General features: G+C 35.8%; 5 protein-coding genes across 7 annotated transcripts; 2 read left to right on the plus strand and 3 right to left on the minus strand.

Annotated features, from left to right (window-relative positions):
- Positions 1–58: 58 nt before the first annotated feature.
- Positions 59–2,356, minus strand: med11 (mediator complex subunit 11). Its single transcript, XM_067397996.1, has 4 exons — positions 2,246–2,356; positions 2,014–2,097; positions 1,433–1,563; positions 59–409 (listed from the first exon to the last, which is right to left on the minus strand). The coding sequence occupies exons 2-4, from the start codon at positions 2,081–2,083 to the stop codon at positions 266–268; spliced, it is 345 nt and encodes a 114-aa protein (XP_067254097.1). The 5' UTR covers positions 2,084–2,097; positions 2,246–2,356; the 3' UTR covers positions 59–265.
- Positions 2,357–2,468: 112 nt separating this feature from the next.
- si:ch1073-143l10.2 (uncharacterized protein LOC565165 homolog) lies at positions 2,469–4,581 on the plus strand. Its single transcript, XM_067397995.1, is given in 6 exon segments — positions 2,469–2,674; positions 2,760–2,823; positions 2,952–3,039; positions 3,287–3,360; positions 3,452–3,703; positions 3,790–4,581. Coding segments are annotated over 6 exon segments (693 nt in total). The 5' UTR covers positions 2,469–2,586; the 3' UTR covers positions 3,917–4,581.
- Positions 3,716–15,192, minus strand: arrb2a (arrestin, beta 2a). 2 transcript variants are annotated; one of them, XM_067397993.1, is made up of 16 exons: positions 15,062–15,192; positions 14,453–14,483; positions 14,316–14,376; positions 14,172–14,216; positions 13,413–13,609; positions 12,826–12,885; positions 12,616–12,683; positions 11,353–11,488; positions 11,193–11,277; positions 11,001–11,073; positions 10,645–10,782; positions 8,651–8,734; positions 8,188–8,211; positions 5,441–5,517; positions 5,264–5,318; positions 3,716–5,173 (listed from the first exon to the last, which is right to left on the minus strand). In XM_067397993.1, the coding sequence occupies exons 1-16, from the start codon at positions 15,082–15,084 to the stop codon at positions 5,086–5,088; spliced, it is 1,245 nt and encodes a 414-aa protein (XP_067254094.1). In that variant the 5' UTR covers positions 15,085–15,192; the 3' UTR covers positions 3,716–5,085. The 2 variants fall into 2 exon arrangements, with proteins under 2 accessions (XP_067254094.1, XP_067254095.1); XM_067397994.1 differs by lacking the exon at positions 8,188–8,211.
- A 1,606-nt stretch (positions 15,193–16,798) lies between these two features.
- ap4m1 (adaptor related protein complex 4 subunit mu 1) lies at positions 16,799–21,336 on the minus strand. 2 transcript variants are annotated; one of them, XM_067397990.1, is made up of 15 exons: positions 21,126–21,336; positions 20,097–20,182; positions 19,879–19,985; positions 19,677–19,773; positions 19,458–19,568; positions 19,012–19,092; positions 18,864–18,926; positions 18,704–18,770; positions 18,558–18,611; positions 18,357–18,463; positions 18,185–18,276; positions 17,799–17,843; positions 17,607–17,657; positions 17,399–17,516; positions 16,799–17,323 (listed from the first exon to the last, which is right to left on the minus strand). In XM_067397990.1, the coding sequence occupies exons 1-15, from the start codon at positions 21,181–21,183 to the stop codon at positions 17,132–17,134; spliced, it is 1,329 nt and encodes a 442-aa protein (XP_067254091.1). In that variant the 5' UTR covers positions 21,184–21,336; the 3' UTR covers positions 16,799–17,131. The 2 variants fall into 2 exon arrangements, with proteins under 2 accessions (XP_067254091.1, XP_067254092.1); XM_067397991.1 differs by having other exon boundaries at positions 21,091–21,330.
- Positions 21,337–22,814: 1,478 nt separating this feature from the next.
- On the plus strand, positions 22,815–24,919 carry and3 (actinodin3). The gene is made up of 5 exons (XM_067397127.1): positions 22,815–22,826; positions 23,124–23,178; positions 23,264–23,305; positions 23,446–23,600; positions 24,290–24,919. Exons 1-5 carry the CDS (start codon positions 22,815–22,817, stop codon positions 24,917–24,919), a joined length of 894 nt encoding a protein of 297 aa, XP_067253228.1.
- Positions 24,920–24,994: the final 75 nt, after the last annotated feature.

Raw genomic sequence — 24,994 nt, forward strand, 5'->3', positions numbered from 1 at the left:
TTATTGTTGTTTTGTTTTTGTCACAACTATTTAAAGCAATAACAGAAAATATGTAACATTTCTTAACAAGACAAAAGTTGATGCTATTACAAGACAGGGATCATATTCAAAGCAAATCACTGGGTTTGTCATATAAGATTTCCTTAGACTATGGAGAATAAAAAAGTGTTGTTTGTGGATGGTATTCAGACAGGTCTTGAAACATGTAGACATTTATGAAGTCGGCTGGCAGATATTACAAAGAAATAGTCCATTTAATAAGTCTTTACGTCTGTGGATCAAGCATCATCTCACAGGTACGTCCCAACTCTCCCAGTTTGACACGGGCATATTCTGCACGGTTTAAGGCCATCTGACAGTCCTTTCTGGCTGAGTATGTCGATCCCTCATGAGGCTGACCTGTTGCCACCTTCACTCAGAAAAGAAGAAGTAAAGTTAGTGCAGCACAGATGCAAAGTTTTTCTCCAACGCAATGTTTTCGTAGGATAGATGGGTGGATGGATGGATGCGTGGCACAATGCATATATGTAGCCCCTCCCGTTCGCACCTGCCCGCTCCAAGTGGGATGCGAACCTGGGCCCTTACGCATGGGAGTCGGACACTCTAACAAGGAAGCTAAAGGCTGCAACCCCTAGCGTCAGTCGCTAGAGCATCTCTTGAGATCCGGGGAGTGAGGTTTACACGCACAGCTCTTAGGCCCTGTCCCAAATGGCTCACTTCTATGCACTTTTGGACTTACAATGGCTGCCGCGTACACATGTACGTTAAGTCCACAAGACCGTAGGGTGTCCCATTTGTCAATTTTAGGCTTCAGAAGGGTGCTCGCAAGCGCCCCATTTGCGGCCAATATGGTGTGTACCATAGTGTGGCCAATAACGGTACTCGATGCACACCACGGCAGACTTCTTCCCGACAGTCAAAGTGATGTTACGTCACTAAAGTGCGGACTTATAGGAAGGCCGGAGTGTTTAGGGTGCCATTTGGGACAGGGTCTTACTAGTCTACGCCTGTTACACTCACGCCCCTAAACCTCGCTCCCATCCGGGTCACAGCACCAATGTAGCCCCTCCTGTTCACAACTGACTGCTCCAAGTGGGACGCGAACCCAAACCCATCTGCATGGGAGTCGGGCGCTCTAACAAGGAGCCTACTAGCCTACGTCTGTTACACATAGAATGATTAGACAGATCATGATAAATGGATGGATGTATAGATAGAATATGGATGGATGGAATGATGGAGATAAAATGATAGATGGATGGAAAGAACAAAAGATAGATGCATGGAACGGTGGATATGGATAGATAGATAGATAGATAGATAGATAGATAGACAGATAGATAGATAGATAGATAGATAGATAGATAGATAGATAGATAGATAGATAGATAGATAGATAGATAGATAGATAGATGTGAATTCACATACACACCTGTGTCAGATATCGGATCTGTGCACTCAGTTCATTCTCAACTCTGTTGATGGAGGTCTGGAACTGATTCAGCTGTCGGTCTAATAAACTGGCATTGGCCTTCTCTTTAGAAAGCTCCAGCACGATAGTTCCTGATAGACAGATTGTTATTCAGTTTGTACACAAAAAGAAAAATACTAACACTGTAATGCTGTAATGATGAGGTTTTAACAGGTATATTTATAATATCAGTTACAAAACCCCTAATTAAAAACAAAAAAAACTTCTATCGGTCAAAGCTGTACTCCCGGTCTGGCCATGCTGGTCTGTTCACTGGTTTTAAATGAGTTTTCCTTGTATGACCAGCTAAAACCAGCTTGGCCAGACTAGGAAACTAGCCTAAACCAGCAAACTATCTTAAGCTGGTTTAAATCTTAACTTTTTTTTTTTCTTCAGAGAACGTATTAGAACGTCAGTTCTATACGTTGTCATATTTAATACGATTACGTCATTATTTACAAAGGAAATTACAATCAGAATCCAAAGACCAAAAGCTGAAAAAGTGTATGAATTAATATGCAGGGATTACTGACAACACGAACCTGCGCTCTGCAGCACTAAAGCAATCTCCTTCTCCACATCTTCTAATGCTCTCAGCCTGTCATTAGCCATCCCGACCACACAACCTACAGAGAAAACACGCGTAAACATAAAAAAGACTTCAACTGCAGCAGAAAACACCAACACACATTAGCTATACGAGATGAATAATTAAAAAATGAAAAACGCACTTCATAAATCTATATGTTTGTAAATAACTTTAAGTCTACTTACATGTATATTTAAGCACCGAAAGCTAAATTTGACGCGATATTTAACCACTAAATGTAGTACACAAAGCGCTTTCAGTATGTTGCGAAGTACGGAAGCCGCAGAAGAACAAAAATAATAGAAACGCGAAATCTGCCGACTACCGTAGGGAAAACTAAACATGGATCAGGTTTAACTAGTATTTAAAGCGATTTGCGCAACATCTGGAGAAAATCTGCCACGGAAAGTGGTTGTATAGATCTGCCCGTGATATCCAATGTGAAAAGCGCTGTTAAAATACATTATACGAGATTCGAAAGTGTGAAATAGGCGAATTGTCCATCTGAGCTCCAAAGCTGCAGATCATGGAGTCTTGGAAGAGTCACGTGCGAGCGGAGCTGTTTCACCGAGACAGCAGGCAGAAAGACCCTTTCTCTGGCCTTTTTGACAAGGGTGAGTTTAACACAGATGCTGGCAAATGTACATAAACAGGTTATAAGTACTGCTGTGCTTCAGTAATGACTGGATGCTCTGACAGTGTCCAGGCTGGAGGAGATGCTGGACTTTCACATCAAACTCTGGCAAGGCAGGTAACACCATGCGTGACATCTTATTGTTGTACTGATTTGGTTTCTTCTTTGCTTTCCAAACATTATGCATATATCCTGATGTATGTACTTGCCATACATTGGAATGTACTATGTTTTGTTTACTGTTATATTTGACTCAGTTCCAAAGAAAATGGAAGCTCAAAATGTCCAGATAAAGGAGGCACACTTTATTTGAGAGTGAATGAGGTGGAGTTTCTTAATCAACAGGTGAGAGAAATATTCATATCAATAAACATCAGTGATAAACTGCCTTATTGCTAAACCTAATGTTATTCTCCACCAGATCTAGAGATTTTATGCATATTAGTTGTCGTTTGTAGGTTTTACTAAGGTTTGGGTTGTGCTTTATCTTTATGATTTTTTTTTTTTTTTTTAATCAATGTGTGTCTGACATATCAGTCTCTTACTGCTACTACTAACCATGCAATACCCTTCCACATCTGTCTTTTTCAAGCTCAAACAGAAAATATCAGATCTGACCAGCAATATATACCTGAAGGAGGCGGAGTTACAATACTGTCACTCACAGTAGGTCAAACAGCCAGTCACATCTTGAAAAAGATGATAATCATGAAGACAAGCAGTTCTAATAGAGTTCTACCATGTCTTCCTGCTGTAGAGTTGCCCGTTACAGGACAGAAGCGGTTTTGTTGGCCCAGGGGGCTTCCTGTCTGAAGTCTGATCTGGAGGAATATGAGTATCGGCTGGAGTGTCAGTCAAAGGAACTGACAGCACTGAGATTGGAGCACAACACACTGAGAGAGGAACTGACTGCCACAAAACACCAGAAAGAGCAGCTCCTAGACCGCTGGTTAGAGGAGAAAAAAGAGGAGGCTGAGAGGATTAATAAGCACAATGCAACACAAGAAAGGTGAATGTTATACCATAATATTTTATTATTGCTTCCTCAATGGTTTTACACATAAGTGACTTGCCATTCATTATATCGTCCACTAGGTGGCAACGTTTAGCTGGTCGACTGAAGAAGCGGTATCGTGGCAGGTCTCGCCCAACACCGTGTGCCGCTAACAGCAGCTCAGATATCAAACCGACAGAGCCTAAAATTTAGCCTCCTCCTTCTTAAAACAAACGTATTTATCTAGGAAAGTGAATTTGATTATGTTTCTGATGATTTTTTCCACACTTTTATATTGTTTTATAACAAGCATTTAAGCACTTCAAAAAATGATTTTCTTACTCATTTTTATGTCGTTTTCCAGTACAAATATCTTCTTAAATCAAAATACATTTACTTGAGAAGCAAAATGACTTAAGTCTTGTTTTCTGACAAAAAGATTTTTCTGACCCTATTGACATATTTTCCTGTTTTAAGCATAAACTCTCTTAATTTTAATATTAAGTAATTTGGCTTCTCTAGTAAATGTCTTAATTTAAAGAATGTTTATGTGCTGGAAAACAAGAAAAAAAAATACTGAATAAGGAAATCATTTTTTTGAAGTGTGAGATCGAACACCTTGACTTTTCTCAGCAAATTGCTGAATTCAAAGGTTAGTAATAAAGCTTTCCAAATTTAATAACAGCCATGTTTTATTTGTTTTAAAAAAATTAAATAAAACGTTTTAAAATAAAATGGCAAACAGTGTATCCTGTGATTATGAAAATTGTTAACACAACAAATTTCCTTTCTCCTGAGGGATGTTAAATCTCTGTACATCCATTAGCTGTTTTTTTTTTTTTTTTTTTTTTTTTTTTTTTAACCAAATGCAGCAGCCCAACAAATTAAAAGCAGCACTTTCATACATTTACAACCTGCAGAAAGACAACATGTGCTCAATCACATATGATCCTCACAGCAGCACAGAGAAACATGCACAGCCCCTGTCACTGATTCTGTCCATCTTTGTGTAATGCACAGGGGGTTTTGTACACAGATCACAGGAAAATCAAGAGCGTCTTTGTAAAGGAATAAATATGAAGCAATTTGGCCATCTTTACAGATGAGCTTGCCGTTCATAACATAACAGTTGGCACAATATGAGAGTATAATTATCACATGCCTATGAAAAAAAAATGTATGAAATTCCCTGGAATCCCCTCCTTCATTAGCTTTTGACAGGTATATTAATGAAGTCCTTTACTTTTCTCCACTTTTTTCCCCAATAAAATATCCAAATACTACTTTAATTGTAATGAGATGAAAAGAATTATTTCTTTGTTACACCCTTAAGGAGATAAAAGATGCACAATTTGATGTGAAGCGCTTCTGTTCTTGGTGAATGAGATGATACAAATTTAGCAGTCCTCCTCCTTGTCGATCATTCCTTTTAACCGCAAGCGAGCAAAGTCCTCAAATACAATGTCATCATCTGCAGTTAAACTGCTGTGAGAAAGAATAACATGGAAAACAAAGCTTTAAACAAGAGGGAAATCTAATCATTGTTTGATGTTGATATTAAAAATTCTTGCTTACTTTGTGTCAAACTCTATCAAATTGGTGTCAATTGGTGGATCCAAAATTGGAGCAGCTGTTAAACAGAAAAAGTATTATTATTATTGATTAATGATTAATGAAGGTGTTATTACATTGACAGTTAGACATGGCCTATTTCAGTGCAATTAATGAGGTGCTTTTTGTTTGATCACAAACCTGAGGTCGAATGGAAAAGGGTGGAGTCTGTGGGTTTTGGATGCATTAAGACAAAAGGCAGTTCCACTGAAACATCCCTGAATGAGAGAGAGAGAAAAACAACACAAAAACAACACTGCCATTATTTGAAATACTTGAGCAAATACTTGTGCAAGAGTTCTTAAGAGGGCAAATCTCTCAAGAACTGACTGGGTCATATTTCACTACAAAATCAAAACTAATATATAATGTGTGTAATGTATATACTCATTTGGGTCGGTAAGATTTTTTTTGTAAAGGAAATGAATGCTTTTATTCGGCAAGGATGCATTAAATTGATCAAAAATGTGACAGTAAAGACATTTCTATTTCAGATGAATGCTGTTCAAGAATCATGAAAAAAGCTTATTCTGAAAGACCATGTGACACTGAAGACTGGAGTAATGATGCCGAAAATTCAGTTTTGACATCACAGGAATAAATAGCATTTTAATATATACTAAAATAGAAAACACTTATTTTAAATGGTAATGATATTTCACAATATTACTATTTTAACTGTATTTTTGAGCAAGTAAATGCAGACTTAATGAGCATAAGAACCTTTCAAAACATTGCAAAAATCTTACCGACCCAAACATTTGAACAGTAGTGTATACAGTGCCCTCCACAAATATTGGCAACCTTAGTAATTATGAGCAAAAGCAGCTGTGAAAATAAATCTGCATTGTTTATACTTTTGATCTTTCATTCAAAAAATTCACAAAATTATAACCTTTCATTTAAGGAAAATAATTGAAAGTGGGGGGAAACTCACATTATGAAATAAATATTTTTCTCAAACACGTTGGCCACAATTATTGGCAACCTTGTATTCAAAACGTTTTGCAACCTCCTTTTGCCAAAATAACAGCTCTGACTCTTCTTCTATAATGCCTGATGAGTTTGGAGAACACCTGACAAGAGATCAGAGACCATTCCTTCATACAGAATCTCTCCAGATCCTTCAGATTCCCAGCTCCATGTTGGTGCTTCTTCTCTTCAGTTCACTCCACTCATTTTCTTTAGGGTTCAGGTCAGGGGACTGGGATGGCCATGGCAGAAGCTTCATTTTGTGCTCAGTGACCCATTTTTGTGTTGGTTTTGATGTTTGTTTTGGATCATTGTCCTGATGGAAGATCCAACCATGGCCCATTATTGGATTTCTAGCAGAAGCGGTCAGGTTTTGATTTTTTTATCTGTTGGTATTTGATAGAATCCATGATACCGTGTATCTGAACAAGATGTCCAGGACCTCCAGCAGAAAAATAGGCCCACAACATTAAAGATCCAGCAGTATATTTAACCGTGGGCATGGGGTACTTGGGGTACTTTTTATCCATGTGTGCACCAAAATCCATCTGGTGGGTTTGCTGCCAAAAAGCTCTTGTTTTAGTTTCATCTGACCATAGAAGCCGGTCCCGTTTGAAGTTCCAGTCGTGTCTGACAACTGAATATGCTGGAGATTGTTTCTGGATGAGAGCAGAGGATTTTTCTTGAAACCCTCCTGAACAACTTGTGGGGATGTAGGTGCTGTTTGATCATTTTTTTTTAGGCTTTCTGAGACTCAAGACTCAAATAATCTCTGCAGTTCTCCAGCTGTGATCCTTGGAGAGTCTTTGGCCCCTCAACCTTTCCTCCTCACTTTACATTAGGACGATTTAGACACATGTCCTCTTCCAGGTAGATTTGTAACATCTTTAGTTGATTGGAACTTCTTAATTATTGCCCTGATGGTGGAAATGGGGATTTTCAATGCTTTAGCTGTTTTCTTACAGCCACTTTCTATTTTGTGAAGCTCAACAATCTTTTGCTACACATCATAACTATATTCTTTGGTTTTACTCATTGTGATGAATGATTACGGGAATTTGGCCTTTGTGTTTCCTCATGTTTATTCCTGTGGAACAGGAAATCATGGCTGGACAGTTTTATGTTCATGATCACCCTGGTGTGCTAAAAAATGTAAATATGAATGGGAATATATTTCAGAGATATTTTACTCATAAGAATTTGTAGGGGTGCCAATAATTGTGGCCAACGTGTATTGGAGAAAAACATTTATTTCATAATGTGAGTTTCCCCCACTTTCAACTGTTTTCCTTCAATGAAAGGTTAGATTTTTGTGAATTTTTTGAATGAAAGATCAAAAGGATAAACAATGCAGATTTATTTTCACAGCCGCCTTTGCTCATAATTACTAAGGGTGCCAATAATTGTGGATGGCACTGTATTTTGCAAAAAAAAAAAAAAAATAAATATATATATATATATATATATTGTACAATATGATTTAATGATTTTTTTGGGATTCTAATATTTTCATGACAACTAAGCCATTCACTTCCATTGAAAATGTCATACTGCAAGTGTAATCCTCAAGGGACAAGTTGATTTTTAAATATTTGTAATATTAGTAATTTTCTTTTAAAAAAAAAAAATTAAGTACTTTACAGACAAAATAGGCCTTTTTTCTTTCTTTTTTTTTTACATTACAACATGCAATTCTTTAGATTTAAAGGTAAAATATGACCTAGACATTTCTTAGTGAGATTCATCCATTCATGCGGTTTCATGTGTGTGTTGAGATTAGTGCTGCTCTAACACTATCAGACAGGAAACATCAGGGTCAAGTTGAGCAGATCATTGAACACCATGCAGATCTCCTTTTTATGGCAAACCTAGAGACACTACAGCAAGCCACCAGAATGCACAATGAATGTATTTACCTCTCCAGCAAGCTGCTTAAAAGCCTAACGTGACAGACAGATGGAGGGGAAGGAAACAGACAGAGAGAGATACATAAAACAATGGGAGAGTGACAAAATGATTCAATAACTACAACGAAGCAGCACAGGCAGGCAAGAGTTCAGGGAGGAAATATAAAGCTCGCACAGCATCCTGCAAAAGAGTTTTAACAGCTAAAGCACAGCACGCTAATTAAAGCACCACCGCTGAAAATATCAAATCCAAGAAAATTATATAAGACAAAAATGTCTAGATAAACTAGTCAACCTACACTAGTCAAACGCACATACATGTGAGATCAAATCTGATTATTATTATTATTATTATTTCGAAAACAACAGCAACATGTAACAGTCCTTAATGTGTGGAGGACTACAGACCTATCAAAACTGCTCCCCAGTGTGTGACTGTATATAGAGGAAGCAGGTGTGACACATGACTCACCCTCCACGGGAGACCACCAGTTTGACTTTGACCCGATAGGACACCAGGACACCCAGAACTTCCTTATAACTCACATCCTTCACACTGCAGTCAAACACACAAACAGAATCAGTCAGACGGCTTTATATCCTACAAAGAATTCAACAAAAAAAATACTTTTTTGAAAAAAGGAAATCACCTGTCTTTACATTTATGAACAATTACAAAGACACCTGGAGTGGACTGATGAATTGTATACACAAAGACCAGGAAGGTGTATTAAGAAAGTGAATAGGGTCAATTTTGATTCCAAAACTGTTAAAAGGTTTGGGGTCAGTAAGGACTTTTTTTTTTTTAAATTAAGAAATGTTATTCTGCAAAGATGCATTAAATTGATCAAAAGTGACAGTAAAGACATTTATAATGTTAAAAAAAAAAGACTTTCGGTCCCACTTATACATTTATATATTAGGTCTCTACTATGTACAAACATTTGATAAAATGCACTTATTATGCACATACATGTTTTTACAATGTATTTATTGAAGGGTTGGATTCTGGAATCCACTGCCGCATCAATATATATCTTTTGAGTTATTAATCAACATTTATTTTTCTAAATATTAAATTATTTGCATGACTTCATCTTATTTTAAAGCATTTATTTTTCTCTTCATCTTCAAACACTAGAGAATAATGATGAATATTGTCTCTACCACTCACTGAGAGAAAAGTACAACTTATCAGTATGTTCTGAATCTTTCCTGTTTATAGTTAAACCTTTAACCTTGAAGAAGCTGTGAATTCTGTGTGCTGTGTGCAGGTCTAGTATTGGTGCTGGTGGACACCTGGCATTCTACTAGAAACCTGTCATGACTTAACAGATTACCATGTGCCTAAATTCATAGTCTGAGCATCAGAAGCGCGATGGATGGAGATATACTTCTAACTATCAGTCCATGTGTGGAAGATTACTGATTATGTCTATTTTTCTTAGCCAATCAGAATCGTTTAACCTAAAGAATGATGTAGTTAGTAGACTGTAAGAGTATAATTGGTGTGGAAATGTGAGACTTGAAGCTGGCTTCTGCAAACTATTCTTAAGTTTATTTTTTTTTAAACTCTGACTCCTGTTCTTCATTCATCATATCTGGTCTTTTGTGTCTTTAACTGTAAAATTACATTATGTTTAAAAAAATACCTGCTTATAATTACATATGTAATTAATTTCTGTAATTACATCTATAATTACACTGTTGACTCTTCCCTTACAGCTTAACTCACCCTTAAAAGAACCATACCACCAAAACTGTTCCTAACCTTAACCCCTGTCCCACCTTAAGAGCAGGAAAAGTGTTTTACAATACAACATGATCACAATAAGTACATTGTACTTATTTTTTGATGTAAGTACATAGTAGTCAATGCCACCTAATATAAAGTGTGATTGTACTTTCTAATAATCAAATAATTCTGAATAAAAAAGGATCACAGTTTCCACAACACTGATAATAATAGATGTTTCTTGAGCACTAAATCAGCATGATTTCTGAAGGATCATTTGACATTGTAGACTGGAGTAATGGTGCTGAAAAATCAACTTTGTCATCATAGGAATAAATTACATTTTAAAAATACATTCGAAAATAGTTATTTTAAACAGTAATAATATTTTACAATATTACTGTTTTTAGTGTATTTTTTTAATCAAATAAATGCACCCTTGGTGAGAATAAAAGTCTTCTTTCAAAAACATTTGAACGGTAGAGTAGACTTTAACCACAAGTTGATTTCTTACCTCTCATTTACTTTAGAATTTAAAGTAGGAAACTTTCCATTTTGTAAACATTTTATTAACTAACCTGAGCTTTGCACAAATGCCTGTATATGTTAACAAAATGTTGCATGTTTGTAGGTCTACAACATTAAAATTTTATAAGACAAAAATGTGTCTTTTTCATAGTAACTAGTGTGCAAATAGGTAAAATGTGCTGGTTAAGCACAGTAATACTCACATGGTACTGGACGCCAGGTTGGTGTCCTCATGTTTGAGTTTTCCATCCAGCGCCAGCCCTCTCTTCTCTCGATTGTTGTTGAGAGTTGGCGTGAGTGTGTACACTTTACAGAAAGTAGAGCTGGATGCCACTTGATCGCTGCAGAACACAGATGGAACAAATACACTTTGTTTCCCATGTACACATCATTAGAAAGTCAGCAAACAGACAGAAGAAGACATGTTTTGTGCCACTTTTGGGAAGGTCTGTTCTCCTAATGACATCTTAATCATAAATCTCGAATAAATGAGAACTAAAAGTTCAGGTAATCATTTCAAAACACCAACATCTATACTGTGTAAATAAAATATGCTTACTCAGCCTCTATCTGAGCCACTAGACATCTGTACTGTGCTGTACTGAAGAGACAGATATCAGCATACTGTCGGACTGTAGAGACAAAAATGCAAACAATACAGTAATAATATGTAAACAGATCATAGATGATGACACTGATATGAAAATAATGTCACAAACTACAAACAGAAAGGCCGATGGCTGTGACTCACCTGATATTTTAACCCTTTTGACGGTCTTGGTTGAGTTATTGGTGACATGGACGTTAACACTGATGGGTTCTCCATGGTAATACAGCTGTGTGAGATGATCAAGGTTATAATAGGTTAATTATTTCTAACTAGCGCTGATATATGTTAAACAGTATGTTACCTCTTTATCCAATGAAGCCTCTAGGTGTAAAGACCGGTCTGACATGAGGAAACTCCTCGTTGTCTCCACCATTGGCTGTGGGCCAGGTTTCTCAGGGGCGTACTGGACTTTACGAATCACTAGTCGCACTGAATTCCTTTCCAGAAAGAAATAATCTTCAAATAATATCTAAACTTTCCTTCCAAAAATTATTTAAACTGAAAACTATGGAAGCTTGTTTCCGGCACAGAATAAAAAAATTGCAAAATGTAAACTCACAGTTCTGAGGGGAAAAAAAATCTGAATTTCAAGATGTAAACTCGCAATTACGAGTTATAATTACGAGCCGTGAAAAAAAAGGTCTGAATTGGGAGATAAAAATTCACAATGACTATTTTTATTTTGTTATTCCATGGGAGAAAGAAAAAAAACAAACAGAACTGTGAGATGTAAACTAAGCATTGCATAAAAACAAAACAAAACAAAACAAAACAACACAAAACTCAAAAAACCTGGTAATTCTGAGGGGAAAAAAGTCATTTATACCTTGAAATTACGAGTTATATACTTGCAATTGTGAAAAAAATTAAAATTAATCAAAATTGTAAGATAAGAATTCACAATGACCTATGTTATTTAGTTATTCTGAGGTGGGGAAAAAATTGCGAGATATAAAATAAGAATTCCAAAAAACAAACAAACTCGCAATTCTGAGGAAAAAAGTCACTAGTTCGAGATATAAACTTGCAAGTAGGGCTGGGCGATGTATCGAATGCTTTTGTCACGCGCATTTCTTCAGTAAAGCCGGTTCCCTGATTACCGCTAAATCGCCATCACCTGCTTTCAAATGAAGCGGCATTTAATAGACAGAGCCGTAGTTCACTGATAAGACACGCAATATCGCGTTCAATATCGACGGCGATACATATCGATATTGAACGCGATATTGCGTGTCTTATCAGTGAACTACGGCTCTGTCTATTAAATGCCGCTTCATTTGAAAGCAGGTGATGGCGATTTAGCGGTAATCAGGGAACCGGCTTTACTGAAGAAATGCGCGTGACAAAAGCATTCGATACATCGCCCAGCCCTACTTGCAATTACAAACTTATACCTTGAGATTGGGAGTCTGAACTGTGACAAATGCGCAATTGTAAGAAAAAAAGTCAGAACTGTGAGATAAAAAGTCGCAATCACCCCTTTTATTTTTTTATTTTGTTGCAAAAAACATTGAAAACAAATGATTATGGGTCAAAAAAGGCAGGAAATTGTAAAGAATCAAACCTTTTGTGATTCTTGTCGTCCATCGATTTGGCACAGAAAGCCCTTATCTCAAAATCCACCCCACAGGCCTGGAGCGAGAAAGCCAGAGGTAAACAAATGACAAGTTTGCTCAACCTTCACAAACAGGATGTGTGTAAAATTGGGTGACAAATTTAAAAGTGTTAGATGGAACTTCTTGTGTTAAAAGGAGCTGTGAATAAGTGATAATACCTTTCCTGTGTCCTCAGGCCCAGGCTGCAGGGTAACCGAACATGGCAAGTTTTGAGGTATCTGGAAAACAGAAGAATATTTCCACTTAAACATACACTACACACACCCTAATATCTCATCAAGTACATCCTATTTTGAAGAGATGTACCAATATTAAAATTCCCAGCCAATACAAAGTGATAATTATCTTCATGTTACAGTTGATAAATGGCCAATATTAAAAGGGTACCACTTTACAATAAGGTCTCATTAGAGACTGCGTAGGAGACTGACATGGAAGACAAGAAATTGTTGAATAAAGTCTTTATATCAACATAACATTAACACCGTGTCTACACCAGATGCGACTTTTATCGTGTCGTGCCGCAACAGCTAAAAGCTGTCTACACTGAACGCGACAAGATGACCTATGGAAAGCCCTTGGACTACGCCAGAAATAGAACGAAGAATCTGTTTACTGTCGGGAATTTGTGCATCCAGTGTAGACAATATCACAGATTATAATGGGTTCTATTGTCTTTTGACGTGTCGCGCACAATTTTCATTTTTGGGTGAACTAACCCTTTAAAAGGTAGGAAGAAACTCACAGTGAAATGAAAAGGATAAGCATTCTGGCCCAGTTTCTTTAAAAGTCTTTCCTGCAGACGACTGTGGGGCTTGGATTCCTCTGGAATGGGAGGATAGGCTTGAAAAGTGAAGATGTAAAGGTCTTTCCGGAAGGACAGCCCTAAAACGTCAAGGTCCTCGCGGCCATACCGGAAAGCACAGGTTAAAGTCACAAACACTGGAAGAAAGATTGGATAAAGTATTAGGGATTATAACAGAAACACCACAAGTGGGACATCATTTGCATTTGATGTGAAGCAACATGAGATAAGTATGGAAAAACCGTTTTACAAAATTATAAACTGGAAAAATAAACAGTAGGGATACACAACATATCAGTACCATATAATTTAATTGTGTATGCTCATTTCCATGCATTTACATTTAGATTACCTTCTGCCTTCATCTAATGCTCACTTAAATCCTTAAAACACTACTAACTTAATAACACTGTTAATGCAATCTTTAGACAACAAATTTCAAAATGTATATACAATTTTATACTGCACTTTATAATGTTTGAGATGCTTAATTCACTTGAAGCAATTATTTATTGATTTTTATTTAGAGAAAACATATAGAGTTTTACTATCTTCGATTTATCGGTTAATGGCCATGACAGGAAAATAATTACTGGCTTATCGGTATCAGTCAGGATTGTAATTTCAGTGTCTTTCAGTTTTCAAATTTCAATTGTCATTAATACCAAAAAACAAAGTCAAAGATGCTTTCCTGCTCACCTTTTCTTTCTTTGAGATATTCAGGTTCGATCAGGATCACACCATCTGTAGCAGAATTATATGTTGTATGTCAGTGAACTTTAAATAGAAAATTCTTACTTCTCCATTTAAATACAATTTAACTGATTGTCTTAAATCACTGACCAACAGGATCTACGTGATCAAGATGATCCACAAAATCTCTTTTTCCCAGGTATACTGTAAGCTGTGAAAACAGACAGGGTTGTAACTACAACTTGTGGAAACTAAGACTGTGATAGTGTGATAGAGAAAGTTTTTACCTTGCAATTGGGACTAGACTTCTTGAAAACCCTTTAGAACAATAGAAATGTGTAACTTACATGAATAATCACAGACATTATCAGAGCTGATCGTTTAGTAAAAATAGGTGGGAACGTTTTAAAGTGAAGCAGATGGCAAGAACCAAAAGAGCAAACAAATGGTGAAGAGCAACAAATGGCATGATGGGAGAACTTGTTTTCTTGCAATGTCCAGTAATACTACGATCATGCTTGACAAAATAATAATATTTTTTCATGAAATAATTAAAAAGAGCAGTATGAGAATTTTGCATAGACCCTACATGAGTAGCTGTTAGCTGCCAGGCTAAATGCCTGCTAAGTTAAAGGATGAACTGATTTCCAGTAAAGCCGTTGGAAATGCTACAATACATTTCTAATAAAATTACGAAGACTGAACATTTTTTAATATAATAAACGCGATTATTAGGTGCTATTTCTCCATCATGCTCAGTCAGGTTACCCAGCCAGCCACGTCCCTTTAAAATTCAGCTTGTAACGTTATTAGCTTTTCTACTGTTCGCTTCATATTTTGAACAATAATAACAAAAAAACATTTATTTGATGTCTGAGGCTTTAAAAAATACTCACCGGGTGCCTGCCTTGTCCCCCATAATGAGGGAAGAATTGGCTGTGGGAATTTTTGTGGAGGAAAATACAGCTATGGCACAGAGTGTAAACAGAAGCTCCTAGGTGTTCAATCACTCCCTGGTAGCTGGCGGTGGGCGGGGCTACAGTCACGTGATCTTCCACCCACAAAAGTTGCAGCAGACAGCCGTAGATACAACAACAACCAAGTGGCGCCTCAGAATCACAGTAAAAATTGCATTATTTATTTATCTATTAACATACTTATTGAATTATACTGATCTACTTATTTTTATTGATTATATTAAGAATGTTATTTATCAATTATACTATTTAATTATAATTATAGTATAGTTTACTAATATATTATTTATGGTACATTTAGTATTATATAATTATTTTATAAGTCACACCATATCTTTTTTTTTTTTTTTTTACCAAACTAAAATATACAGAAAAGTGAGAATGGTGAGCTCATCTATGCTTTGATAACACAAGGGGTCAATTATGTCATACTGTACCTTTTGATGTATTTTTATCTAGCAGCAGTGTGAAGTGCTACTAGGAGTGAGCATCAAAGGAGTGATATTTTCTCTGAGAGGGTCCATGTATCCAACAGTGTAATATCTCCACAATCATTGACTCGGTGGACCATTTATGTAGAAGATGATTGTGTCTTCTTTATGATTATAGCTTTGAAGGTAGTAGCTTCACAGAACACTGCAAAGGTTTCACATTACACTGCTTTAAACTAATGAGGGAATTTGACAGATCTGCACACATCAGATGAGATATCAGACTGCATTTTAGGCCTAACTGAAGAGGCCTAAAACAAGCCATCTCCTGTTTCACCATAACCTATGAAAGCCCATTTCTGCCACATAAGACATGTAAATCGTAATTATGATATAAAAAGTCAAAATTATGACATACTAAGTCATACCCTAGTGAAAAACACTAAAATGTATTTTAAATATTTATTTTGTGCTAAGTATACTACAAATACATTTACATATTTATGTTCTAAATAAAAAATACCCTGCAATTGTACTTTTGGTATACTAAACTGGTATACTTAAAGTCTGCTAAACTGGAACAACTAATTTTGTACTTAATGCACTTTAATTGTGCGGAAGTACAACTAAAGATATACTTAAGTGTACATTTTGACTGTGCTACAGTGGAACTATTGCAAGTACACTTTAAATATATTGCATTTAAAGACTGATATTATACAATGATCATACAATCCTTATTAACAGTGATATTAAAACATTTCTTAGGCATAATATTAAGAAATGTGCATTGTGCAATAAAGAAATACCCCAAATAAAATTTTAATTATAATTTTATATCAGTAAATTTGAAGTGATGTGTCAATAAATATGTTAATGGATTTGAAGTATACTTAATTTGAAATAAATGCATTTTAAATTGATTTTGGTATAGTTTTTTTTTTTTTTTACAAAAGTAATTATGACAAAAAGATGAAATGGAAATAAAAAGATAAAATCATAAGACACTAAGTCATAAGTGAGCTAAAAAGCAAAAACTGACTATCAATTTATGAGAAAAAGTCAACATTATGAAATGCTAAGAGATGAGAAGAAAATTTATCTCATAATTTAGACTTTTTAGCTTCTAAACATGATGAATACACTTACCTGCTTTTGCATGATGTTAGTTTAAATAAAAATACGACAACAAAACTAAACGTTTTTTAATTACAAGTCATTTATTTAATATTTATACACCGATGGCCTTATTTTATTTGACTGAAAACGCAGGAACAGACAGTGTTGCATAGAGATAACACTTTTTTGACAGTTATTCTGGACAAAATACTGTTGTATCTCAAAGATCTCTTGGTTCACTTTCTATAAAATAAAAAAATAAAAGGATCAAACCTGTAAATTTGTTCATATGCATAGATTATCTCAGATTTCCCAACAAAATAATAATAATAATAATAATTAAAAAAAAAAACGTCTGTGGATGGGTGAGGTACAAAGTGGTTTGTTCAACGCTTAGTGATGTGCTGTACACATTAAATGATTGTTCCATCTGGTTGGGTCAGATCCGTATGGTGTAGGAGTCAGAATGAGTGACATATCGAACCCAACGTTGTGACAATCCTGTCTGAGTTGGAGAGAGTCGGAGGAAGCGGATCTGAAGGCCCGTGCAGGTTTGTTTGGGCAGTTCGAATGACATACTGACAGGGCCGACCTCCAGTAAAGAGGCAGAGCTTAAACCAGGTACGTCCACCTGTGGGATCAGATTATACATTATCAGTGACGGATGTCAACTTGCATCAAGCAAATAATCGTATTATAACATCACCTTGAACAGTGCCGACAACTGCGCTCCTCCGGGAAAACGTGGAATCTCCCAGAGCAGGGCTTTGTTCTTTGGCTGCAGTTCCGCGGTCTGGTCAGGACTGCTGAGCTCCTGAGACATACTGTACAGGATGGATAAGCATAAGACGTTATACGTGGTCCATAAAACTTAATTACACTAATAATCATGGAGATGCATTGCATAATCTGACCTTACAGAGCCTTTTGGCACAGGCACGGTAATGGAAACATTAAGGGCCGTACTGCAGCAAAAAGTAAAGAACATTACTTGTGATGTAACTGTGTAAACTTATTGGCATATTTTGGTGTATTGATTATGCCTTTTTACACCTCTCATCTAACATATGACTCATATATATGCACTATGCAGCATGTCCACTGACCTTTTAGGTGGTAGATCACAGCGAAGTTTAAGAAAGATCAACACCCTGAAAAAAAAAATCTATTAAAGCGATAATTACAGTGATTGTACTACAATTGAGAGGTGTTTATGCATAATAATAAAGTCACTAATATTCAATAAATAGAGTAATAATCAGTTCAACCTCTGTCACTCATGCTGTTTTAAAACTCACAATGAAAATAAATGACTGAATATTAAAATTAAATAAAAATATTAAAAGGTTTATTTAAATTAAATTTATTTAAAATTAAATTTACATTCATTTAAAATTACATTTAAGTTAATTCACAATTGCATTTAAATTCATTTAAAATGACATTTAATTTGAATTAAATGTATACATTATGTATGAAACAGTTTACAGACCTGTTGACGTAATCCTTCTCTACAGAGGGGAATAACTGAAATGGTGGTGCACACGGCAGCTCATCACACAGCTGATACTGCATCACTGTTTGCTGAAGAGAAAAAAATATCACAAACTATCCATGCAGAAATGATACTAAAGTGCAATTCTGTGTGTGTAGCGAAAATTTACCTCTCCTTGGCTGGGACAAACTTTCAATATTCTGAAAGTATCAAATTCATCCAGTTTAACAGCCTGGTGGAATCTGCATTCATCCACACGCACAGCTGAACTATAACCTGAAGAACAGAAGGAAACAGATTTAATCACACTTTTAATGAAAGATACGGCCTCTGGAGACATATGTGTATTGATCAGTGTTGCACACTTAACCTTTCAGCTGGGACTTTCCAATATTGAGCTCTTCGTTCAATCCAATCCGCATCTCTACAGGATGAACAAAAGAAATATACAATCATTGAAGGGAAGATCATTTCACAATCTGCATTAATGTGGGCTGTAAGATGTAGCCAACTCACCTGAACAGGTTGGAAGAAAGCATTTTATTCTTATCTCTCCCTGAATATCTGCTTTCATTAAAACTCCCTTAAAAGAAGAATAAAATGTAAAAGGTAAGTGATTACAGTGAAGTAAGCAATTTGCAGTTTCATTTCAAAACGTGATTCAAGTTTTACTCACATTGGAGCCAATAACAACCGACAACCTCTCTATCACATCCACAAAGATCTCATTCTTTCCACCCTGCAGCCAGAGAGAGAAAATTCATACTTATTTCCTAAGATCATCACAGATAACATGTAAAACTGAAGAATCTAGGGAAACCCACCTGCTCTCCTCGACTGGACATTATAGGACGACTGGCTGCAACACTAGGGGCCACTTTACTTTGTTGTGTCTCAGCCCCAAACTACAAAATATGAAAATTATTACAGAAAATTATTAAAATGTTTATACTTATATATTAATGAAATATTTTATTTAAAAAAAAAAAAAAAAAATATATATATATATATATATATATATATATATAAAACATTGCTATTGGAACTATGGATTTTAATTATTTATAATTATTTATTATTTTATTTAATATATCGCCACTTCTGGCTTCTAAATAAAAGTAAGCTTTCAAGTAAGATAAACTACAATAATGCAGACCACAGCTGTCTATTTGTCAAAAAAACACTAATATATTTAGAAATAAAACATGTGAGTGAAAAAAAATGAATAGCAAGATGCCAAAAAGACCATAATTACACAACGATAACTTACCAAACCAACATTACTGAGGTCAAAGAGGCTGAAGGGTTTGGATGACACAGCTTCTGTCTGGATAAAGTTCTTCAGTATGTCAGTTGAGGTCGTCTGTATGTAGCCAAAGTCCTGATGATCAGAAACATAGAGGACGGACATATAGAGTCGGTGTGCTTTTAAGACATATTTGTTTGGTGTGATGATTGGTGTGATAAAAATTTAAGAGAGAACATTTACCACCATCTCATCCAGCAGCTCATAAATTAGAGCGAAATTCATCCGCACTGATTTCTCAGACAAACTGCCGCAGTAGTCCTTTGTAAGAGCTGCTAATCTGTGAGACATAAAACAGTTGCTTATCATCATGCTATCACAGGTAACAAATAGCTGTAATGATAAAAATAATGTGGCATAACTGATAAAATAAAGATTTGTTAACCTGTTGAGGAACTCAATTATGGTAAAAGGGGATGGGTTTGTCTTGGTGGACGCCACCCAGTAAAGCCCACCCTGCCTGACGTGGATGAATTGATGATCTTTGTGTTTCTGGAACAAGATCAACATCTGTAAGTACACAGTCAAAATAATGCACTGCAAAATCAGTCTATTTTCAAAATATCTATTCAGACATCAGATGCCCAAACACATGGAAGTTACCATGACAACCGGAGGCTGATCCCCACTAAGAGCTGTGACCATCTCATAGAATACATTGATGGAGTCTTTACTGGCCTCTCCACGGACTGACACACAGAATTAAGAAACAATTATGAGCAGAAAGTATTACACTCTTAAAAGCACTAGGTCGGGCTTCATTATAATGTGATTTTAGTACCAACCAGAGAGATGCAATTCTAATTCTAATAATTAAGATTTAAATTTTTAATGTTTTTGAAAGAAGTCTCTTATGCTCACCAAAGCTGCATTTATTTGATCAGACATACTGTAAAAAAAGTACTATTGTGAAATATTATTATAATTTAAAAGAAGTTTTTTATTTTAACTTATTTTTAAAATCCTGTGACGCAAAGCTGAATTTTCAGTCTAGAGTGTCACATGATCCTTCAGAAATAATTCTAATACACTGATTTGGTGCTCAATAAACATTTCTTATTATTATCAATGCTAAAAACAGTTGTGCTGATTAATATGTTTGTAATGTGTATCATCCAACAGTTTGGGATTAATGAATACTTTTATTCAGCAAGAACACATTAAATTAATCAAAACAGACAATAAAGACATTTATAATGTTACAAAAGCTTTCTATTTCAAATAACTGTTGTTCTTTGGAACTTTCTGTTCATCACAGAATCCTGAAAAAGTTTAAAAAATGTCCAATTTTCAACATGTTAATAATAAGTACCATTATTAATAATTTTGCACTAATAATAACTGATAATAATTAAGCAGCAAATCAGCATCATATTAGAATGATTTCTGTAGGCTCATGTGACACTGACTGGAGTAATGATGTTGTTTTACTCTAAAATAGAGTAAAACAGTAATATTGTGAAATATTATTACTGTTTTACTCTATTTTAGACCAAACAAATCCTACCTTGGTGTACATAAGACACTTCTTTCAAAAATTTAAAAATCTGAATAATTCCAAACGTTTGAGTTGTAGTGTAAACACATTAAATCTCACACGTTAATTTGTAAGCCAGTGATAAGTAAGGATACAGTCTTTATATATAAGATGATCTCCCTTTGATGACAAGATGAAAATTTGACTGATCATTTTCTTCAGCACACACGATTCTTTTTCATATTATTAAAAATCAGTCTGCTTTCTCTTCCGCCGTCATTTGTATTCCGAAATAAGACAACATAAACCTGTTTAGCTGCTCAAATGTTTCATTACTGCTACCTTCAAGACTGTAAACAGCCGGGTTGTTCTTCTTCGTGAATACTCGTTTTGACAGTAGCGTTTATTGCCATCTACTGAGCTGGAAGACGAACTGCTGCTCGGCAGCTGCGCCTAATAAAGCTACTCTCAAAATAGCATTAACAGCAAATGAATGTAAAGTACGACTTGAAGTTCGTTCATCTTTTTAATGAACGTATTTATATTGGTGTAGAGGGAAAGTTCTGAAGTCGCTTTGGCTCACAATGGTGGATGAACAGTCAGTCAGGTAAAATCACAAAACACTTTGGAAAATGCCTTACTTAGCCTACTCAATATGTTTTTACTTAGAAAGAGTTTATAAATGTTGATTACTTTTGTCTTCAGATAAAATGTTCAGAAGTGAAATCTGAAATTTGCTTGACAAATACAGACAGGTCATTGCTGAATGACTGCACTGAAGGGTGAATGCAAGAGATGGGTGAATAGGCTTTACTGACAGATAATTTTTCACTATTTCGAGTGAACAGAGGCTAAACAGGACCTGTGCAATAACACCTTGATGTTGAATCCTGCTGTTATTTGATCATTATCATCATCTACCTTCTGTTTTCCTGCATATCTCAGATTCCAGCTCTGTTCAATCACACCTGTTTGGCAAACTGCTCACTAGTTTTCTCCGCCTTCAAATGTTCTGATCCTTCTTCTCTCCTGCCGCCACATGTGTAACATAATAAAAAACCTGCAAAAAATACAGTTAAATGCAAAAACATAGTTGTGCCTTATAGCCCCTTTCCTCGATTAACATATTTAACCTTTACTTCATCTTTAAATCATCAGTGTAAAAGTTCAGAAGATTTGGTTCAAGAGGTATTTTTGTTCTTGAGTCCAGCTGTTTCTGTTGGAGTAAAGGTTTCATTTTGTGCGGCGTCTCTAAAGACAGGGGTGCTTATGTTATCATCACCTGAACACACACATCTGAGTTATTTTTCAAACCAGACAGCGGAGATGTTGAAACTATGTAGTGCTGAAGCAATGACTTCTTGTCCCTGTACCAAAAACATGCCTGAGGGATCAGATTTACAACAGGTCATATACATAATAGATCCCTTAATGGTGTAATTTATGCCATGAGATCAATCAATCAAAAACAAAAACAAAAAAAAAAAGAATGCAGATGTTTCTGTTCTGACTAGTTTCCGCAAAACCTTACTGTTAAAACCTCTTTAGGTCACTGAGACTGTAAAAGAGAAAAGCTACTCATTAGGGAACACACACAATATACATTTTACAGGTTTTTGACCTTTAGTGTCGGTTGAGGTTTTATTATTTTTTGACCCACAAAGTAGGTGAAATGTTTTAAATGATTTTAAAGTGCGTGTTAAAATGAACAGGGTGGTCAAACAGGAGGGAGGTGCTTCTTGATCTCCACAGCCAATGAAATGTAAGGATGCAATTGCTGGTATTGAGACCAGTATTTAAAGGCTTTGCCATTTGAAACTCTCATATCTGGACAGAGACCAAAGATGAGACAGAAGGTGAGTGATTTTATGTGTCTTTCAGTTCTCAAAGTTAAGAAGTTAGTCAACTGCATGCAAAATAAAATGCTTAGATGTATAAACCTTATTTTACAGGCAGTTTTTGTCATTTTGTTATATGAATTAGCAATTAATATGTAGCAGTGCCACATGTAGTTCATGTTTAATATCGACTTGTCAATTTCAACAGATCAGACTAATCAGTTGAGGAAATGTTGTAAAATCTCTATTTCAATATTTCAATATTTTTATGGTAAAATAAGGATTGTTAATATAGTAAAAAAAACCTGTTTTCAGGTGACATATCTGCTGTGCCTTTTTGGGGCTCTGCACTGCTTGTTGATTCTGCCAGGTATGATTATTTATATCCAAAACCTTTATTCAATAAATTAATATTCATAACTAAATAAATTGCTAAATATTGTTTATTTCCGCAGTGTCGCAGGCCACATCACTAACAAAAGTCTCCAAGGACAAAGGTAAGACTGAAATATCTTAAATAACATTTAGTGCCTTCACTTTTGCCAGTGCAACACCATTTGCATATGAAACTTGTCTTCTAGACTATTCCATCATAATAGCTCTTTGAATTATACATTACTACTGATTTCTCTTGCAGCATCTAATCCAGCCGTCACCATTGACTCTGAACAGGCCCATGATTTTCTGGCACATGCACGTCTGAGGAGATCCGCTGACCCCAACTGGCATCGCAAAAACCCAGATTTTCAGTCCTACTATCGTTACTACAGCAGTATTGGGCACACTGAAGGGGTAAGAAGAACATTATATATATGCTTTTTTTTTTTTTTTTTTTTTTTTTTTTTTAAAGAAAAGTATATCCTATTATTAATAACTTTTTTTTCCACTGGTAGTATTAGAAATAGTTGTTCCTGATCAAATCTAAATCTAATCAAATAAGTCCAATGTTATATTCATTTAATAAAATATTAATAATTCTTCCTTAAATTATTTTGATAACTGCTAAAGTATTGTTTGGGTTGTTTTTAAAGTTAAAATGAAAAATGCTGTCATCATTTACTTACCCTCATGTCGTTCCAAACACATAAGACTTTGGTTACTCTTCGAAATGAAAAATTAAGATATTTTTAATGAAATCTGAAAAGTTTCTGTCCATCCATTGAAAGTCCAGGTAACCAAAACATAGAAGATTCAATAGGTCATAAAGGCGTCACAAAATGAATCCATACAATTGAGCAGTTTAATCCAAGTCTTGGATCTTCCTTGTTGGATTTCAAAGATTAACCAAAGTCTTATGGATTTGGAATGACATGAGGGTGAGTTAATGATGACAGAATTTTAATTTTGGGGTGAACTGTCCCTTTAAGCTTTTGCCTCAGCCAGCGATATACACTAGAAGTAAACACACAGAAGTATTGTCTACTGAAATCCACAAAAGAGTTATATTTTCTCGGGTTCAACTTTCCCTTTTTCTCTTCTAGCTCTATGAGATAGACAGACTTCGAATGCTTTACCAGCAGATGCGACATCTGGAGCTCACTTATGGCCCCGATGCATCCAAATACCAGAATGCACTTGGTCTTCAACTGAAGTCAACACCTCCACCCACAACCCAGCCTCCACCCCCTACCTTACCACCTGTCTCCAAGATGGATGTCATGTACCTGTGTAATTCAAAAGACCCCCAATGCAAGCCACATATTGTGTACCTGCCTGCCGGTGGGGTACCTGTACTTTGCGATCCTCGTTACTACCCAAACTGTAAACTCAGTCATGTCCAGGAGTCCCCCTCTCCACCTGTAACTGCTTCAGAGCCAGTGACGTCTGCCCCTCCTCCCCCACAAAAATCCACTCCACCACCTTCTCCTCCTCCAGTGATTATCAAAGGAATGGAGTATGACTGTGATCCCTACTGGGACCCTGACTGCCTCATTGACAATCCTCCCAGGCCAGTAAAGATGATCGAACCACAACCAGTGCTCCCAGCTGAGAACTTAAAAAAGGAAACGGGGAACAAAGTAATCCTAAATGATCCAGTTCCGACCTATGACCCATATGACTTCAATCAAGATCTGTATGATCCATTCCGCCATGCAGCTCCAGCCTCTTGATTTTCATCAATCTAAAAAAATATGCATTTAATAATTTACCCTTACATTCATGTTTTTTAATCCAAGAGATGTATC

The sequence above is a fragment of the Chanodichthys erythropterus genome, chromosome 10 (genome assembly GCF_024489055.1).
Source record: "Chanodichthys erythropterus isolate Z2021 chromosome 10, ASM2448905v1, whole genome shotgun sequence".
NCBI classification, from domain to species: domain Eukaryota; kingdom Metazoa; phylum Chordata; class Actinopteri; order Cypriniformes; family Xenocyprididae; genus Chanodichthys; species Chanodichthys erythropterus.